Source organism: Delphinapterus leucas, chromosome 5, assembly GCF_059928025.1.
Source record: "Delphinapterus leucas isolate spDelLeu-1000000601 "Yukka" chromosome 5, BTC_Dleu_Yukka2, whole genome shotgun sequence".
In the NCBI taxonomy this organism is placed as follows: Eukaryota; Metazoa; Chordata; class Mammalia; order Artiodactyla; family Monodontidae; genus Delphinapterus; species Delphinapterus leucas.
The window spans coordinates 49,062,960-49,084,359 of NC_143133.1; the positions used below are offsets into that span (position 1 = coordinate 49,062,960).

The 21,400-nt window shown below is 40.4% G+C and overlaps 1 protein-coding gene across 3 annotated transcripts in view; it reads right to left on the bottom strand.

The window, feature by feature from the left end:
* Positions 1–1,437: 1,437 nt before the first annotated feature.
* Positions 1,438–21,400, bottom strand: part of ADGRA3 (adhesion G protein-coupled receptor A3) — a 120,708-nt gene continuing 100,745 nt past the window's right edge. For all 3 annotated transcript variants that reach the window (XM_089911716.1, XM_089911715.1, XM_022566699.2), the window contains 5 exons: positions 18,066–18,190; positions 16,546–16,669; positions 8,384–8,529; positions 5,155–5,250; positions 1,438–5,013 (listed from right to left, as the gene is read on the bottom strand). In XM_089911716.1, coding sequence (XP_089767842.1) covers positions 3,771–5,013; positions 5,155–5,250; positions 8,384–8,529; positions 16,546–16,669; positions 18,066–18,190 — 1,734 coding nt within the window. In that variant the 3' untranslated portion in view covers positions 1,438–3,770. The remainder of the gene's footprint in view (positions 5,014–5,154; positions 5,251–8,383; positions 8,530–16,545; positions 16,670–18,065; positions 18,191–21,400) is intronic.

Sequence of the window (21,400 nt, forward strand, 5' to 3'; positions counted from 1 at the left end):
TTAAAGTAATTGAATGATTCTGGGAATGTGAAAGGAAGAACAAAATTAACATTTGTTTTAAATTTCGGATTGCTGTTGTATGCAACACTTAACTTGATGATTTAGTTTAATTCCTTCATCAAATGCATTCAGTTAATTTTTTTTTTTTTTTTTTTTTGCGGTACGCGGGCCTCTCACTGTTGTGGCCTCTCCCGTTGCGGAGCACAGGCTCCAGACGCGCAGGCTCAGCGGCCATGGCTCACGGGCCCAGCTGCTCCGCAGCATGTGGGATCCTCCTGGACCAGGGCACGAACCTGCATCCCCTGCATCTGCAGGCGGACTCTCAACCACTGCGCCACCAGGGAAGCCCTCATTCAGTTAATTTTTTTACTTCCTCATTTTTTATGGTCTCAACCAACTTCAGTTTGGGTATTTGAACTCAATGCCTGAAATACACAGGCCTAAATGTTTCAACATTGTTACTTCTCAATAATAAACACAATCTAAACCTTAGCATCTACACATAAATTGCCATCTGTTTATATTATACCTATTTATATAAATAGTGAACATGGAGTTACATTAAGTTATACGTGCAAAACAGCCTGAGATTTAGAAATTAGTTGCCACCTATTTACAACCTGAAATATTAACATACTTTTACACATGTGTATAAATCACAAAAGATACTTATACACAAACCTAATTTCTAATTGTTACCTAAAAACAGATTATATTAACATCATTATATACGTATAAAGTGTGCATATTACACACATTACATAGTATATAACAGCTTGATTTAAAGAAAAACTTTCATGGAATAAATCATGTGTGTTTCCTTAAGTAGATACAACCAATTACACCTCATTATGAAATTAAAACTCAAAATAGGGACTTCCCTGGTGGCACAGTGGTTAGGAGTCCGCCTGCCAATGCAGGGAACACGGGTTGGATCCCTGGTCTGGGAAGATCCCACATGCCGCGGAGCAACTGGACTCATGCACCACAACTACTGAGCCTGCTCTCTGGAGGCCACGTACCACAACTACTGAGCCCACGTGCCACAACTGCTGAAGCCTGTGCGCCTAGAGCCCGTGCTCCGCAACGAGAGAAGCCACCGCAATGGGAGGCTGGCACACTCAGCAAAGAGTGGCCCCTGATCTCCGCAACTGGAGAAAGCCCACGTGCAGCAACAAAGACCCAACGCGGCCAAAAATAAATAAATAAATGAAATTTAAAACAAAACAAAACAAAACTCAAAATAACCAGGATGAGAATAAAGTTTAGTAAAATTACAGATAATAGACACTGTGAAGAGCACGGGTGCTTGCCTTCAGAGAAGCAATCAAAGCACAGCGGACGTGGCATCAGAGAACATGGACCTGGTCCTGGATGTGGCATAACCTGCTGGTACTTCAGCAGGTAAGAAACTCTTTGAGCCTCAGTTGCTGAAAATTTAAAATGAGGAAAATGAATGAGCCAATTTTTAAGAAAACTGAAACATACCTTAAGAGTTTATGATTCTATGAAAAACAGAGAAACCTCAACTAGCAACAAGCCATAGATTATAAAAGACAAATATGGGAAGGATGCAATGTTTTATTCACTTCTTATTCACAAACATCAAATTTCAATTCAAATACTAAGAATATAAAGCATCAAGTCATCACTCATCAACTATGCTTTGTGTATCAAAACACTCTGAATATTTTTAGTGGAATCTTCATTCTATTCCAAATATTTCTTTCCACTCCCCAACTCTACCAGTCCCAGGCTTCTCTTCCTTCTGTTACCTACAAGAAGCTCTGTTTAAATTAATAAATGCTTACTGAAGGGTGAACATTTCCAAGAAGGGAAAGCTCTCACTTCCTGTGGAAGTAGGAAAAAGCAGAAGAACAAAGTTCTTTTTCTATTTGACCTACGGGTCAAAGAAACAGATTAAACGCTGGAGTGATGTACTGAAAAATAACAGAGCAAAACTTAAATGACAGTAACAATTAAAAAAAAGAATTATCTACTCCATTCCTCATTAGTTTGTCTTGGTCATTTCTAAACATCATCCTGCACATATATATCAACTTACCTGGAGACCCTAGGCTAGGTGGTAGTTAAATGTACACGTGCCAGATCTATCTACTTAATTGCCTTGTTTCCTCCATCAGAAAGAATGCCTTTAAAACAACACCTAACAAAAGGCTTAAATAGAACCACCAGTTTTATTATTGCGAAGCAAAATAATTTCTAATGCAGTAACCCAATGAAAAATGAACACTTACACTATAATGCGCGATCACCTGGTATCATCTCTGAGAATTACTCTAAGTAAGCAGTAAATTGCTCAGATTTTGAGGTTTATCAAGCTTGACTTTAGCATTTATTGGATATATATTTTGAATCTGATCTGATTGAAACCTTGAGACTACTGCCAAAAACAGATCTAAGCTGTGCCAATCGTTTCAGGCGTTGACTTGCATATCGGAGAGAAGTGAATGCACAAAGGAGCCAGGGCAGACCCGATCTAACTTTCCCGGAAAGGACCCCAGTGAGCCTGGAGACAGGAGATAGATAAGGACTGCAGTGCATCACTGACCAACGATAACTTTTGCATCAGACCTGTGTTTGCCCTTAGAGTGGAATTGAAAAATTAGAACTTTAGCATGAACCTGAGGAACTTTATCTGTTTAAGAACAAAGTAACAGCCAACAGATAGGAGCCAATATTGAAGAATCCAAAGTAAGTGAACGTGAACCTTGCATGACACCTTTTCATTTACGTTCATATATGGGAAGGGGATGAAGAGGCAAACTTCCAGTTATAAAACAATTAAGTCGTGGGGATGTGACGTACAGCATAGGGAATAGAGTCAACTTAAAATAAGCTGACTATCTTAAAATAGAGTCAATATTTTAAGAACTTTGTATAATGACGGATGGTAACTAGACTTACCGTGGTGATTACTATCTTCATAATGTATAAAAATATCAAATCACTACGTGGTACACCTGAAACTAATATAATAAGTCAATTATATTTCAATTAAAAAAGAAATAACATGTGCTGGGAAAAAAAAAGAATGAATAGGAAAACCAAATATAAACCACTGAAAAGCCACAAAAATATCAAAAATAGTATTAATAAGATGGGCAAAAGTAATGCAATTTAGGAAAAGCTTTTTAGGCATCTCCGTTTTCAAAAACAAATTCTGTGAGATTTAAAAAAAAAAAACTTGTAGCATTTAAAAAGCTGTATTTATAAAATACAACAATCCAAAAGCTCTTTGATTTATATGCCATCAGTGGAGCTAATCATGTAAAAATCTGATAACTGATACGTGTATAATTCTCATTAAACTATCCCAATGCACAAACTTCATTAAAATAGCACTAAATGCTCCTAAAATGTAAAAATATAAGATTGACACAATGACAAACACCTATTTATTGTATTACATACAAGTCTGAAATGTTAAGTAGATATTACAGATCCCAAGAAAATTACATTTCAGATTCTCAAAATGTCCTGCTGGTGCTCTGACAACTAAAACAAGCCACCAGAGGGTTTTTAGAGGGTTGTGTTTTTTTTTTAAAGGGTTTTTTTTTTTTTCAAAATTCATAAAAAAGCAACACGTGGGGGATATAAAATACATAAAATACAAAACTTAGAAGTTTATTCTAAATTCTTTTGAATCCCTAAGGTGGCTGTAAACAGTCGGTTTTTACATGTTCATAGCTTAAAGGAATTTGAGTATCACAGTTTATATGGATTTCTGCCCAGGAAGCCCACCAATGCTACACAGTAGTTTCGTGTTTCCATAATCCAGTCCTCACATTGCCAGTGCTATCCATACCCAGCAAGGGTCCATCCTGCCCAGTGCTTTTGATTGGTCCGTTCTGAATGGCCAAGTTGAGGCCATAAGACTTCTGCTGACTTTCAAGTTCAACTACAGTTGGCTTCCTTAATGCATCTTTTTTACTACTAGTTGAAACAGGCTTTTCAAAATTCCTGCTGCTTTTGGGAAGTGTGCTACAAGCATCACTGCTATCTTGTTGAGGCGGGTTGTACTGTCTCTCTCTGTAGGCTAAGTAAGCCCTTCGACCCCGAGAGTGTCCTTCATTACTGCCCGGACGGCTTTTCGACAGGCCATTCTGCACGCTGCCTTCCACGCTCGTGGGGACGTCATAGGCGTATTCTCTTAGGACTGTGAGTCTGCTGGCCCGGTGCCCTTTACTTCTGTTTTTATGATGGCGGCTTGGGTGTACGTTTGTTCGAAATGGAACTTCTAAAGGCGCCACATGCATTTTAATATCATTGTCCATCGAATGCTCCGTCAGACTATTGTCAAGCTGAGGCGTGGCGTTCAAAGGTAGAGAGTTGGTATGGCACTGAGCTGCAGCAGCCTGCAAGTTTGTTAATTTGCAGCCCTGGGAGGAGTTTTTGAAGCTCGATGCACTCTTGTTTGTGCATGAAGATTCTGTGCTGCTGTTGGTGCACTTGGGGGTCTCCCCGCTCGGCCCACTGGAGCCGGGGGGCTGCACATTGACCTGGACCGAGTACGCGCTCCGGCCCGGGCAGCAAGTCATGATCCATGCGAGCCGGACGTCCTCCCTGTTGACACAATGGTGAACCACGATGAATGCACTGAGGCTCAAACACGTGGCTCCAAAAAAGAAGCTAAAAACCAAGTCTAAAGGGTAATACAAAGAAACAGCCAAGGCCCCAAACATCCACAAAGCGACATATAAGAGCAAGGTAAGGCTGGCTCCCAAAAGTTGAGAATGGAAAGTATGCTCATTTTCCAGGGCTGATGTCGAGATGAGGGAGAGAGACAGGGAATCCTGATGATTTACTTCGCCATTTTCATTGGCTGCCAGCCTCTGCTGCTCCTCACTGGGTTCCTTCAGCTCGTATTTGCGCTCAGGATGTCTTTTCAACTGAATAAATATGCTTAGAAAGTACATACAGTTTACAAAAGTGATGAAGCTGGCAGGCCCGTAGAAGGCTCCCAAGGAGGGTTCCCATGCCATCCAGCAGCTAGGAAAGAAAATGGTGAACCAGCTCAGATGCTACACATGTCAACAAACCGTTTAAGAAACTGCAGTAAACTTTAGTGCTTAGGAAACAGTTAGAAGAGAAGCGATCGACTCAGGTACACAGAGAACACTAAATACTCACTAGGGCGCATTTGGCCGACTACCGTAATTCTTGATGTTTGCTGCCGCTGTTATGCCACAAACTATAACGGGTATACCGCCACCGATCAGGTAAAACCTAGAAAGGGCAGTGATGGAAATAACAGCACATCAATCCAATTTATTAAGGTGGATGCATCACAGTGTCTCAGTACTGCAGAAGTTACTCCTTAAAGATTCATTACTATTCCAATAATGCATTGAAGGTTAACACTTAAAGCCTGCTTTGTTAACAATAACATTTTTTTTAAGTTTTTATTTACTTTGGATTTCTTTTTTTTAAAAAAGCGTATAAGGTTTCTGAGTTAAGGAAAGCTGATCAGCTTCTGCCACCCTGTGGACAGGCAAAGTAACAGTAAGCTACTACAGGCAGGGCTTCAGTTTATACCTTTTTCTTTTGGGGGAATGGGGCTTCTTTTAGATTCAGCTGATAAAGCAGAAGGTTAGTCCACTACACAATGGACTTTAAGATCTTACTGCGCCACAGGTCAGACTAAATATGTAATGACGTTATTTATTTATTAATGCCCGGCTAAACCTGCATATGCCAGGATGTTCTACTGCTGTGTATGCTTATCTTCAGTCAGCTGAGATTGGGACAAGAAAGATACCTGGATCCCAGCAACGTCCTGCAGCACTCAGGCCCTTCCTGACCCCTTTCCCACAGACTAGCTGGTGCAGGAAGAAATGAGGGAGACAGAGTGGCTGGTCCTATGAAGAACAACTTTTTGCGGGGAGGTACAGCTTCTTTGAGTTCTCTGAAAAGAGAACAGGGAACGTCCTGCCCCGGCTAGCTACCCCTGGGTACAGCCAATCTTAATTCTGTATTTGCCAGGTCCAAAGACACAGTCCAAATGCTAACTGGCTGGATAAAGGCAATATTCGTAACACATTTTCCATACATTTTTTCTTAGTCGTGCTCACAGGTACTAAAATCCTTCAATATGATATCATTGCTGAAAAAGACAGCTAATTACCCTATAAAACTATAACCCTGTCTTCTAATTTCACAGATTAGAGGCAGGCCAACGTCCGTGACCCTGCCCTTCTTCCTGCTATGCTAATTCATAGCTGCTTCTTACCTGAAAAGAAGGCATCAGTTCACCCAAATTTATCTCGGGCTTCACATTCCTCTCTGCCACTCCTTCCCCACCCGACTCTGGGACTGCCTGTTACCAAATAACCCTTATTTTGCAGCTGTAAATCTTCTTCTCCACTGCATATTCCTTCCAGCCTATAAGTCTATTCACGTTTTCCCTATCTTCTAAAACTTTCCTTCAACCAGCACCTTCTTTCTTGCTCCCTTTGGTGACAAACCCCTGGAAACAATGGCACCATCAAGTGCCTCACCTTTGTCACCTTATTGTGAGATGAGGCTGCTTCCACCTACCATGCTACTGAAACCGCCCTCTCTGGGGCCAGCAGACTCAAGGCAAGCCCCACAACCACCCTCCAGGTAGCCGCGATGCTGGGGTTTCTTTAAGCTCAGGGACATGGGGGAAGGAGAGCATCCTAAAGGGTGAGCCTGCAGTGTCTAAAGCAAAGGGGGTACCTGCAGGTCACTAGGGACTGCACAGGCTTTGCAGCCCAAGCCGCCTTTTTGTTTTTAATCACCTAACAGAAAGGAAACCTAACAGAAAGCTGCATGAGGATACGCAGGATTCCTATCTCTTAGCCAAACGCCATCCCTCAGTTCCTTTAATACCACTGACAGGGGTGTCAAATCACATCCTGCAATCTGACCGTGGCCCAGCACTCCTGCTGCCCCTTCCCACCCATGGAACCGCTCTCCCCCCAATCTTCAATGTTCTCTTTCAATTCTTCCCTTTATCTGCTATGGCCCATTGATACGGCCCAGGGATCATTCTTGACTAACTTTTCTCTAGGAGAGGTTGCTGTTATCACTGCTTCAACGAATACACGTGAAAACATCTCGTGTCCTGTCCAGAGTACACGTAGCTCGATTTCTCTGCTAAGCACCAGACTCCCAAAATGTAAACTTGCCACGACAGAGTACTGGTGAGCCCACCTCCCCTGTGCTTACCCTCCCGGAGTCCCCGCATCTGCTCTTCCTCTATGATTTTCTCAGTTGATGGACGCACCATCTGCAGAGGGGCCTTAGCGAACTGGAGTAAACACTCTGCAGCCACCTTCGAATCCTGGCACACACCCTCAAATCCAGCTGGCCATCAGTCCGGGAGAAACTGCCTCAAGTGTCTGAACACGTATCCTCTCTAATCTCCATGCCACTGTTCTAGCTGCAGTCCTCACGGGGACCCCCGAATGACCTCAGTGGAATTATTTATATATGCCCCCTACCCTCCAGCATTCCAATGTATAGCCCACATTTTAACCTGGCCCCCCACCAAGGCCTGAAACTCAGTTTTCACTCTGAATTCTACTACTGTACACTGTACACCCTAGGTTCCTGCCACAGCCAAACTGCACTTCTCAAATTTGCTCAGCTCGCCACGGGATCCTGTATCTGGAGTGCAACCTCCATCCTTTGTGCCAGTGGTCAAGCAACTCCTAATAGCCTACCATCCCCCCGCAGAATTAATGGCTCCTTTGTTGATACTTTCAAATAACACATCTCCACTCCAGCTCTTACACAGCTGCAGCGGGTTCTCCTTTCAGACTGTCTCCTCAGACTGTAAACCCCTCAAGGGCAGGAGGTTTTCCTTCAGTCCCTGGCTCAGGGCAAGGTACACATCCAGCATTCAACACACTCAGAGACACTGATCGACTGACTTCTACTCATCCAGCACAAGAATCCATTGACAACTGATTCCGATTGTAATGGTAGGAACAGCATGACCCCAAAACTGTTTTGTCTTTTGTAGAGAAGAACCACATGGATATGTACTTGACTAGGTTAAAATCTATCACATGACCTCAAGGAAATAAAAACAGCTAATATTTTCACAGAGCTTACTCTGTGGCCAGTACCATCTTAAGTGCTTTACAAAGTAAGTCACTTACTCCTCACAACTCCGTGAAGGAGAATCATTCCCACTTTGTAGGAGATAGAAAGGCATAGAGAGGATACATAACTTCACAAAGCACTCATTCCCAGTTGCAAGGCTGCTTACAAGTCCATTTTTTTTTACTTTCCAAAATTCACTGAGCATTTTTTTGTTATGACCATGCTTCATTAAATTTAAGATGTAATGGACATTTAACATAAAACAGTACACAAAGATATTAGATACCTGAGCATTGGTCTTGGTGGAGGTGGCAGCTCATCAGGATCCTGGCATCTTTTAGCTTTTCTAGTGACTTGTTTGTAGATATTTCGAGCTGTCACTCCCACCCAGAGAACTGTAGCAAGGGTGGAATAATGAAGAATTATTCCAACCTAGAAAGAAGATTGAAGAATACATGAACTAAAACAAACAAAATTCCCCTTTACAATCATAAAGTACAGTAGCTGCCAGTAAACTTTAAAAGAAGTTTGGTAAGTTACTTTTGAAAATCTGACTCAAAAACAGTATGAAGGTGTATTCTAATGATCAATTCCTTCGCCTGCTGATAAAACAAAGAAAGCACTCTAACAGACGTATAATAGAGGATCAAATCAACAGCTGGACCTAGGAGGCCCACAGACTACAAGTTATACCCAAGATGACTCTAAATATATCACGGAATTCGCTCCTGGACAACAATAAGCCAAAGACATGTTACTCGTAGATGCTATGTTATAAATTAGAGTTGAGTTCCTAAAGCCCATTTTAAGGAGGAATATAGAAGTCAAGGGGAACTAGAGGGTGGAAGTCACAGCACACAGAGTCAGAGACCTGAGTAGTTCTAATTCAGAGCTTTTATATATCAAAATGGTAAGTGAGCAATATAACAAATTGATTATTTTAAGTGAGTGAGCTCTGAAATCAACAAGTTTGCCTGGTTTTAAAACAAGAATCAACCCCTTATGACACCTTAGCAAGCTTGCATAACATTTCAAGCATTGTTTTCCTCACCTGTAAACTGAGAATATAAAACTACCATGAGACTTTGAAAAAGACAGTCTATATAAAACATTTAGCACATCGCCTGGTCCCTGATAAGCAATTTTAAATACGGCAATATTTTTATTATTACTTATTAGGAGTATGGTTTTTTTTTTTTGTTTTTTTTTTTTTGCGGTACGCGGGCCCCTCACCGTTGTGGCCTCTCCCATTGCGGAGCACAGGCTCCAGACATGCAGGCTCAGCGGCCATGGCTCACGGGCCCAGCCGCTCCGCGGCATGTGGGATCCTCCCGGACCGGGGCACGAACCCGTGTCCCCCGAATCGGCAGGCGGACTCTCAACCACTGTGCCACCAGGGAAGCCCAGGAGTATGGTTTTAAGAAAACAATTTCTGAAATTAATGTTTCTCATTTGAACAGTGGAAGGACTATCAATAACCATCTCTAGGGATTTTGTAGGGACTGAATGGGCACAAGACCTGAAACATAATAAGTGCTTGATAAATGATGGATAATTGAAATATATGTAAATGACACCAAGTTTCTTCCCAGAGGGGTGATGAGGGGCATGTTTATCATGTAACCTGTGTTTGAAGCAACACCAGTTAAAGATAAAATTCTAGATGAAGATATGTATGGGGCTAAGAGAGGTTTAAAATCTGTTCTAAGAAAAATAAATACATGGGTCATTGGAGCAGAAAGGACATAGTTCAGCTTCCTTATCTAACTACTTACTATCTTTTTGATTCTTTCTTCTTATACAATGATTACAGGTAAAATCCTATTAATGAAAAGCTCCAAGGGGAAAAAAAATTTGTTTTTAAAGGATGGCTCTCCAATTTCAAGAAAATCAAACTGACTGACATTATCAAACCTAGGTCAGTAACAGAAGCATTTAGACTGCTGCCTAAGGCTCATTTTAATGAGAACCGATCTGCAGTTAAACGTGGTGACATAAAAGCTCAGGTATTATTTTGCAGGGCAAGATACTAGGGTGGTCACTGTCCTCTTAATGACTGGAAGGGCTAAGAGGGTGGATCCAGCCCGGCCAAACCAGAGCGGTCAGAGTATCTTCTTATTAAGAAGAAAAGTGGCTCCTTGGTTCTCGTTAGTTTTACTGACTGCACTATAAAAGCAAAATTTACAGATATAAGTGGAACAAATAGCATAAAATAACCCTTTGAGCTACCTGGAGTCACACGAAATATTGTAAATAAAAACAGTATCCTTGGATTTGGTGCATAGAAACCAAACATTCAAAACAAATCACTGATATTGACTCAAAATGGTATACTCTACTGTTGCTAGTTTTCTCTGACACAGAGGTCAAAAGAATGAGACAGGGCTGTAAATAAGTTTAAAAACAGAAGTTAAAAATACTTTCAACATAGGAGGTGCAAGATGGAGAATTTTCTTGTTTTAGATCTAAGAGGTAAAACTCAACCTTTAGATTTTGAAGTGTTTCTTATGGCATTTCAAAATATGCAGAAGAAGTCTGCACACCTGAAAGATACTGAAGTCTTCTAGTTAAACAATTATTACCAATAGTGGAATTTCAGGAGTCTGATGTCACCTGCTAACAGTCACATAAGCAAATCACCGAATATTCCACAAGAACCAGAATAAAGTAGTAGGCACTGAGAACTAGCAGAGAGGGTGTTCCTGTCTTTTGAAAGGAGGGAGGTGCTTCCTATTTTATTCTCCATCAGACACTTGGGCTATACTTGAAATATAACCTCACTGTCACAATTTCTTCCAAATAAACAAGAAATACATGTGGGAAATCTGTAAACAGTTTGGAAATAAATAATCTAATTCATTAGGGCATGTAAACAATTCATTAAATGCAACAGATTAGAACTTAAGAAAGTCACCTTACCTCAGGGTCATCAATAACCAAAGTTGCAAAATGGATACAAAATACTTATCCTGAACAGTCTCACTTTATATACTCGTTACCTAACCATAAACTGCTCACATACCAGAGACCAGACATTGTAACAATTGGATTTTTAACCACCAATAAAACTACAATAGTACAGCATGCACAGCCAAGTGTGCAAAAAATGATCTTTAATAGTCAGATATGAATATATATAAAAATTAAGAGCTTCGACTTTTGAATGCCTGCTGTGTATCCCAAAATGTATCAGACAATTTTGTGCATGCTTCTATTTCATCCTCTTAGCATCCCCATTCATTTAGTGTTACAGACAAGGAGCCTGAGGCTGAAAGAAGTTAAATCATCCACCAGAGGTCACATGGTCAGTGGCAAGGCTGCCAACTCATAGTAGACCCCTCAACTCTGCGGGTCCTCTCTAAACAGGCAAGCACAGTTATTGGGGTGGGGTGGGGGACAGGACACACAGAGTCAAAGAGACTGTCGTTTGAATCAGGCCTCTGCCACCCAAAGGCCCTAGTGACTTGGGGCAAGTTTTTTCAATTCTCTAAGACTCAATTTCTGTACTAATAAAATCTGTGAATAAGAAATACTTCCTAGGGTTAATATGAAATTTAAGATGACAAACTTGCAGTAGTTGGCAAGTAGAAAGCTCTTAATATCCACGGGCTGAATCTTTCCCGATGCACCTCACATGCCACTGCAGCGGCCCTCTGGATAAAAGACATCAGAGAACCCCTGAGAAGGCCAGCTGGCACGATACTTAATAGATTAAATCATGAAGTGGTAGAGCAACAAGGTAACTTAAATAAGATCCAGCCAAATCCTTTCACTGCATAGCTAAGGAAACCAAGGACCGGAAAATTAACACTCAAGCAGTTATTCGGCAGCCCGGCACGACCCAGAACCCAGATCCTTTCCCACCTTGAGTCAACAGCCCCTTCTACTCTATCACTCAGCTTCTCCATTCTCCTTTGGCTCCTCTTGCAAAAAGAGAGTTCAAGGCTACAGAATGTGTCCACAGCACCACCCAGAACGGATGACAAAAGAAGCAGAGTGGGAAGTACCTGGCTGGTGGAGCATTTAATAACCTCAACCAATCACTTCGGGGAGGAACCTGTATTAGAACCTGTCCACACTGTTCATAAAATACATGAGCTCTAAAAGGGAGAAAAGCCAAATCTACACCGATCATGTGCACATACAAAAACTGCCTGTGAAAGGTGGACACTTTAGGGTTCAGTTTTAGAGGTGGAAGAAGAGCCCAAGAAACATGAAGCCCCTACTAAGGTTAGGTAACTAGTCATACGGGCTGTTCTGGCAGACACAGCTGGCTACTAACTGAATTAAGTATTAGAATAACAAAGTGAAGTAAGTCATGTCTGGGTCAGAAATAACAAGAATGATGTTATGTCTTTCACAGAGGAAGGAAAGAACACTGTTAAAAAGAAAAAAAAGAACAGAAGAAAACAACATATAAAACCTGTCCATCCCCCACCCTAGCTTTTCTGGGTAAATCCTTAACTAACAGTCATTTGTTATTGAGACTCTAATAACTCAGTGCAATTCCTGCCCTTTTCATTCTAGAAATGGTATAAAATACCATTCAGGATGATGAAAGGCAGTCATCTTTACTATGGCCTCTTTCTGTTCATTTCCTTAGTGAAATAAATTTGTCTATTCCAAGAAATCAATGAATATTTTTTAGATAGAATTGAGACGATTACTACCATTGTGTGCTGAATACACTCCTAATTGTTCATGCTCAAAACAGCTCCAGGTGGAATGATTTCTACTATTACCAAACAGAGGCCTTTTCTGTTCATTTAAGCAATATCTGCTGAGCACCTACTATGCGTCAGGTCTTACACTGATTCTTGGATAAGCACTGGTGAATCAAATCAATCTAATTCCTGCTCCTGTAGAGCTCTGAGTCCAGAGACAACAAATAGGTAAATGACAGTCAATCACAAAGTTTTGTAGGCACCATGGAATTTTAATAAGCACCAGAGGATAATGGGGGGGGTGGAGGGACTGCATCTCTGAAACAGTGACAGTAAACTGAGACCTACAAGGTAAGTGGGAATAGGCCAGGTAAAGAAGGGGAGAAAGACTGAGAAAAGAGAAGCACTGTTTTTTTGTACATGTATTAAGTTGATCCGAGATCCGTTACCTAACTTCTCATAGGCTCCCTAAGAAATTTGTTTTCAGATGTATAGTGATGGCCTGAAACAGGGAAATATTCTGCACTGCTAAGAGGTAATTATATCAACAACAAGAGTAGTAACAGCTAGCGCCTAACTGAGCATTTACTGTATGCCAGGCACTCCTGAGTCATTTAATCCACTCAATTCTTGTGTGTGCGCGCGCACACACTTTCAACTGGATCTCATGAATACAATATTGGATTGATCAGCCTTAGGTTGATGACCATCCTAACGACCGGGCCAAGTACAAAAGCACAGCCTGCCTTTACTTAGTTATTTAATTAGCTATTGCTAATAACAGGTGTCCAAGAATCTTTAAATAAGACAAAAAGTAAGATCTTGACAAAAACCTGTATCAAACCCTATGGGCCCCTTCACCCAAGGTAATCATCACCCTGTACCCTGTGTTTATCATCCCTTTGCTTTCCTTTTTTATACAGTTTTGTTGCACTTATATATTTTCATTAAAAGTGTGCTGTTTCATTTTAGTTACATTTACCTCTATTAAAAAAAAAAGATATCAGGGTGAATGTCACTTACGGGACTTAATTTTTCACTTATATTCCTGAGATTGACTCACACTGCTATGCCTGGTTGTAATTCATTAATTTTGACTCTTGTGTAATATCACCGTTTATTCATTCACCCTCTCAGTGATCGACACTGGGGTTGCTTCCAGGTTTCTGCTACTGTGTAGAGTGCTGCTATGAATATTCACAGGCACACGCCTGTTCCACGTGTGTCAGCTCACTCTGAGCCCAGGAGTGGGACTGGGGGTCCAGGGTGTGTGAATGCTTACCTTTAGAAGGTAAAGCCTCCTGGAGTCATCCGCTTACATCCCCACCATGTATAAATAAAACATGTGGATCCACATGTTCTTCAACACTTGGCATTGTCAGGCTTAATTTTTCTGACAGAAAAACGCATAGTATGGTAGCTATCTGAATTTGCATCTCCGTGACCACCAATGCCACGGAACATCTCTTCAGGCGTACCCTGGCCCTGTGTTTACTCTGCTGTCTGTCACTCTCGCCACTTTTCCTACAGTGCTGTGTGTGGCATTCTCACCGATTACAGTTTTTAACATATATATATATATATATTTTATTCTAATGCTCTGTCAGTGGTTATGTATTGGGAATAGCTTCTTCTAATTTGAATCTTGTCTTTTCACTTTCCTTAGGAATCTTAATTTTTCAAAAAGATCTTATTTTTAATTTAGTTCAATGTACGTCCTTTCTAGTCATATTTAAGAAATCCCTCCTTATCCCAAGGATTATGCTATTTTCTAATATAAATGTTCACTCTTTGGTTTGGACTTATATAAGTTTTTAATCTACCCAAAGTTGACTTTTTAAAAATGGCTTGAAGTATAGATCCATTTTAATCTTTTTCCAGATGGATTTCCCAGCTCCCTTAACTGTACAGTGCTCTGTCTTTACCCAACTGATGAGGCAAGTAACCTCTGTCTTATACCAAAGCTCTGCGTGGGTCTGCTTCCAAGCTTGCTCTTCTGTGTTGGTCAATTTATCCATCCCTACACCAAACACTACAGTTTTAACTACAACAGCCTCAAAAGTTTGGATCATTAGAAGTCTTCCTATTCTACTATTTTTCAGAAGTGTCCTAGCTATCTTTGGTTCTTCTTTACTTTCACATAGATTCAAAGACCATTTTACTGAGTTTCATGAAAAATTCTCTTATCTATAGGTTAATTTAGGAGGAACTGCCACCTTTCTGATTTTAACTCTTCCTATTCTTGGACCTAGTGTATCTTTCCATTTATTTAGGTCTTCTTTAATATATAATAAATTTTTACCTGCAAATCTTGAACATTTTTTATTATTTCTAAGTACTTGATATTTTTTGATACTATATAAACGATACCTTCTCATTAATTGTTTTCCCATAGATGCATTTCTGCATACTAGCAGCAAACGTTTGTACATTAAACTACATTTTAAAAAAACTACATTCACTTTTGCTAAACTTTCCTATTTTTTTCAAATAATTTACCTGGAAATTACTTTAGCTTTTTTAATATAAATAATCACATCATCTGACAACAACTCGATTATTATTCCCAATTTACAGGTGAGAAAACGGAGACACAAAAATGTTACATATTGAAATCGGGATCTAGAAAAGATAATTGTATTCCTATGTTTACTGCAGTGTTACTCACAACATCCAAGAGTTGGAAACAATCTAAATGTCTATCGATAAAGAAAATGTGATGTATACATACAACGGAATATTTACTCAGCCATAAAAAAGAAGGAAATCCTGTCGCATACAACATGGATGAACCTTGAGGACATTATGCTAAATGAAATAAGGCAGTCACAGAAGGAAAAATACTGTATCATTCCACTTATATGAGGTATTTACATAGTCAAGCTCACAGAGACAGGAAGTAGAACGGTGGCTGCCAGGAGCTGAGGGGAGAGGGAAATTGAAGGTTGCTGATCCGTGGGTATAATTTCAGTCATGCAAGATGAAAAAGTTCTAAAGATCTGCTGTACAACATTGTCCTTAGAGTTAATAACTGTACTACACACTTAAAAATTTGTTAAGAGGGTAGATCTCACTATGTGCTTTTCTGCAATAAAAAAAGTTAAATAAATTGCCCATAGAAACACTGGAAACAGTAGAGCTGAGATCCAAATCTAGGTAGTCTGAACTCAATACTCTGTGACACTGCTTGCTATCATGTACATAGAAAAGAGTATGCAAATAAAATTTTACATATTTCCTATTCACATATTAAATAGTTTTGATTTTTTATACTTACACTGCAAAAATACTGTTTACTAAGGCTACATATGTAATAATTTATTTGAAATTAAGAGATGACTATATTTTAAAATTCTTTATATGCACCACATGTAAAAAGTTTCTCATTTTTACATCTTACAGTTAAAATTTTTTCTAATTTCTACTATTTTCATAAATAGATAAAATAATTTTTAAAATCCTACTGTTGGAAAATGTCACTTCTCTTTCAATCATAGTCAGGATTTTATAAATTTTTTTAATTAAATGTTTGGCATTATAACAGGCATGACAAGTAGCACAAAATTTCCCAAGATAAAAAGACAAGCTCCATAAATCACATATTCAGTTGTGAAACGATAATTCAGAATTTGAAGTATACTGGTAAACTGTTTAAGTGACATACAGTTTGACTTTAATTAGCTCAAGAAAAATGCTTTAAAGGAACAATTTTCCTTTTATAGTTAATGAAACATGAAATTTCTAGTAGCAAATTTTTTCATTTCAGTTTTTTACTTTGACTTACTGCTTGGCAGACGCTGGCATTTCTGGTTTGAGTTACTCCTCCCACAAAGATCACACATGTCAGAAAAATATGAAAGCATAAGTTCACAAGCATGTGCCAGCCTTTGAGACTGATTCTAATCAAACTGTTAAAAGAAAAGGGAAAAAATAAGACCCAGGTTAGTATACTTGAAGCTGGACATCTTCAAGTTAACATTTCTAACTCATAAAAGGCCAGATGTAAACGTTTAAACATTTTATTAAAACATACTATCAGACACACACACACACACACACACACACACACACACACACACACAGGGTTTGAGAAATCACTCAATACAGTTTCTTAACATTTTACTTTGCAGTACAGTAAAAAAGACAAGTCAATGGAACTACTACATCCACTAAAGGCTAAACAAAATCTCCATAATAAGAAATATGTGAGCTTTTGTTAGTTACAATGTCTTATGACAGATGGATTACTTGTTCGCTTCCCAGAGATTTCTGCAAGGTGCCAAGCTCTATTTTTCCTGACTTACTAGGATAACATGGTCTAAATGCCCAGTGCATTTCTTCCTGGCCTTTCATAATGAAATGCTGAAGTCTCTCTTTTTTACATCAAAATCTCCTTGTTTCTTAACTAAATATCAAGAAATGTCACATATGTCCAGCTTAAAGAGGAAAATACATTCTAGCAAAACCTCTTGTAAAGTGAATTTCTGCTTAGAAAATCCTTTCAGCTCATTATTTCTCACCATAAAATAAAAATTTCTGTAGCTTTGCCTCCAATTAACAAAAACCATATCCCACACTTAAATTCCACAAACATTCTTAAATGCTGTCTATAAAAAAGAATATCACAGCAGGCGAGAATTTATAAAACAGAAATAATACCACAGTCTGGTTCTGGGAGACACATCTGCAGGTAACCAGGCTCTACATTATCTCCCCCCCATGCCCCAACCCCCAGCCACCAACACAGACTTCCCATATTCTTTCCCAGGTACAAACCCAGCAAAGTGACTGAGTGCTGTAGAAGATGAATTTACCATCACAGGCACTAATTATTTATGTCTTGAATTGTATGAAGTGAAGAAGGCCTGTAGGTATTCTGAAGTAATCGTCCTTACTTTGGAAGGATAGCATGGTATTAAACTCAGTTTTTTTTATTTTATTTTATTTATTTATTTATTTATTTATTTATGGCTGTGTTGGCTCTTCGTTTCTGTGTGAGGGCTTTCTCTAGCTGCGGCAAATGGGCGCCACTCTTCATTGCGGTGCGCAGGCCTCTCACTATCCCGGCCTCTCTTGTTGCGGAGCACAGGCTCCAGACGCGCAGGCTCAGTAATTGTGGCTCACGGGGCTAGTTGCTCCGTGGCATGTGGAATCTTCCCAGACCAGGGCTCGAACCCGTGTCCCCTGCATTGGCAGGCAGATTCTCAACCACTGCGCCACCAGGGAAGCCCTAAACTCAGTTTTATCCTAATTAAATGTGAAATAAACTCCACAGACCTCTATTCACAAAGTGTTATTTCTTACCTGTGATGGTATATATAACTGACGATGACCACTAAGAGGCAGAAGAGAAGAATGACAGCCGTGGTATAGACCACAGGGTGCAAGAGATTGGCTGCCTGGGTATAGAGTTCAGATCCCGTCAAATCCTAAGGGGGGGAAATGAAAGCATTATTTTAGGAGCACTTATCTGGACATCTAGTTACTGAGATTTTCTCAGTGACTAAAACCTACTGATAAACAGAACTCTGGCCCTTACATCTCTTCATTTTATTCAAGGACTATGGTTCACGCTATTTTCCTCACACATTACTTTGCTCTCCTAACTCCCATGTGTTAACTACTCATGCAGTGTGTGTATACACATACACTCACACATACACACACACTCTTGTCTTACCATGGACCATCTGCTTTACAAATCTGAATACTGACTCTCCTATGAGGGTAATGGAGAGAGAACAGCAGTGATTTAGAAGGGCAACCACAGACTTCATCCTTTTTGATGCCCTTTCACCCACTTATCACTCTGTGCATTCACCAGCTGATAAAGCACAAAGCAGCAGCATCTTCAAGTCAATAAAGCCTAAATAGATCTCTCTAACCTCCCACAGTCAAGTTCAACAAATATGAATGAACCAGACATGGTGCAAAGCACAGGGACAGAGTGGTAAACCGTGGTTCTTGCCCTTGAAGAGCTGAAAGTCACAGGGCACTAAGATGCACAATCAGATCACAGTAATGTTTGATGAACATAAGAGCAGCCCGGTGATGGGAGCGCAGAGGTCAAAGATCAGTTAACAGTAAATAATAATAGCAAATCACTTACATAGCATTTACTATAATCCAGGCACGGTGCCAGCACCTTACACAGAGTAACCCTATGAGCTGGGTATATTGTTAGCCCATTTCATAGCCTGAAAAACTGAGGCACAAAGAGGTTAAGTGCTGGGAAGGAGGATTAGATCCAAAAAAGTTTCGTTACCAAGGTGTGATCCCAAAACCAAGGCAGACAGTGCCTTCCTAAAATGAAAACAGTGGATAGCTTAAGGCTTCCTTCCTTATAAAGGACCAAAGCAGGCTGGGAGGACGCCTGCACCCAGGCCGGACAACCAGGGTTTCAGGGTCAAAGCTGTAGATTTACCAGATCCTAGCACTAAACTCTCTTTCTAAACTGATTCTGAAAGCTGCAAAAAGGTCAGCTGGATGTGGGAGGGCGTTCATAACGGGTGCACCTCCAATCCGGAAGTTCTTGAGACAATTCCGGAAACTAGAAAAACTAGATGAAAGACAGGAGGGAATGGGTGACAGACAAGGACACTGAAGACGGGCTCAACGGAGTAGGGAAGGAAGCAGCACATTTTCCCATAGAAGAATCAGAGGCTGACAGTGTATAATTACAGATCCAAAAAGATCCTATTAGAACACCTTAACAAGCCCCTCACCGTAACAAATTACGAACAGAGGCCACGGAGCCTGACAAAAATCAGAGTTAATGGGAAACTGTGAGATACCACACAGAAAACTGCATTCCAGCCCAGGCACTCGACCCCACTGTGATGAGTCTCGAACATATAGTTCTTCTCTTTATTCGATAAATGTTAACTGGGTACCCACCATGGCAAGGCGCTACGCTAAGCACTGGGCATCAGCTAAATGCAGGACCCTCCAGGGCTGACAGTCTATAAACTAAGACTCGAAAAGGAAAATACAAGACAAAAGCCTACCGCCACCATTCTGAACCTGCCCTTGTGAGATGCCCGCGGGATCGGTCTATGGTACACAGCTTCAAGGTACTTGCATTCTGCTAAAAGTCCAGAATATTAGAGGAGAAATTAAAAAACTACTAGGGCAACTGGAACCAGTTAAACGCTAGCTGGAGTGCACACATTTCCCCTCGCTTTTATGAAAAGCTCCTCTTCCCATGTAGACTAAATAATTGAGGATAAACTTTCAGTGTCCAGAATGTGGTCTCTAGACTCTTTCCGTGCACTGCCTGCTTTCCATTCCTCCAGGAAATGTTCAAGAATACGTCACCACTTACTAGCTGTATGATTTGGGGCAGTTACTGAGATGGAGATACCACAATTATCTCATGTGGCAGGATCTGAGGAAGGGGCAGAAGGTGTGTACGCGTTTCTTCCACCAGCCTTTGCAGAGAATAACAAGACACAGGCGGCTGGATATTATCTAATAAAACATCAAAGTGCCAGTTCAGTTCTCAAAATATGTCATATACAATATTTACATTTAAAAGAAATTAGGGCTTCCCTGGTGGCGCAGTGGTTGGGAGTCCGCCTGCCGATGCAGGGGACACGGGTTCGTGCCCCGGTCCAGGAAGATCCCACATACCGCAGGGCGGCTGGGCCCATAAGCCACGGCCGCTGAGCCTGCGTGTCCGGAGCCTGTGCTCCGCAACGGGAGAGGTCGCAGCAGTGAGAGGCCCGCATACCACAAAAAAATAAAAAATAAATAAAAGAAATCAGTTGTTTTTCAAAAGCCAAATGTGATATAGTATGAGAAAGAAGCTGGATGTTGACACAGAGGACCCAGACTCTTAAAATTCCAAGGTAGGAGTGCAGGAAGGAGCAAGTACTATTGACTGGTCACACAGAGCACTGCTTCTGCAGGGGCATTTTTGTTGTCACAACAAACTGAGCTTCCCAAGTGAAAGAGAACCCCTACTGAGAAATTGACCTTTGGAAAGGTGTGAAGAGCCAGAGAGTAAACGGTTTAGGCTTTGCGGGCCAAGAGCAAAATTGAGGCTATTATGCAGGTACTTATTAACCACTTAAAATATAAGCATAAAATTAAAAACCACTCCTAGCTTTCCAGCATTTAGAACATCAAGCAAACAAACAAATGGCAGCTGACTGGCACAGGCCTATGGGTCAAATGTCTGCCAGGGTTTGCAGACCTGCTGCCCAGTATAAAGGAAACAGATCAAGTTAAGAAACACCTCCTATCTTGATGACAAAAATATAAGAGAATACTATTTAAAATAACTGCGAAGATCGGGATAGGAAAGAAGAGAATTTAAAGATTAAAACAAAAGAGGTAAAGTAGAAATCCGAATCAAAATGATTTTCAATTATATCGGTCAACAATATAGGCTTTGTGATACTATAACGAAAACATTGGTGAACGGGGTCAAAAGGTACAGATTTCCAGTTATAAAATAAAGTCCTGGCAATACAGTGCGCAGTATGGGGACTATAGTTAATAATACTATATTGCATATTTGAAAGTTGCTAAAAGAGTAGATCTTAAAAGTTTTCATCACAAGAGAAGAAAATTGTAACTGTATGGTGATGGATGCTAACTAGGCTTACTGTGGTGATCATTTTGCAATATATACA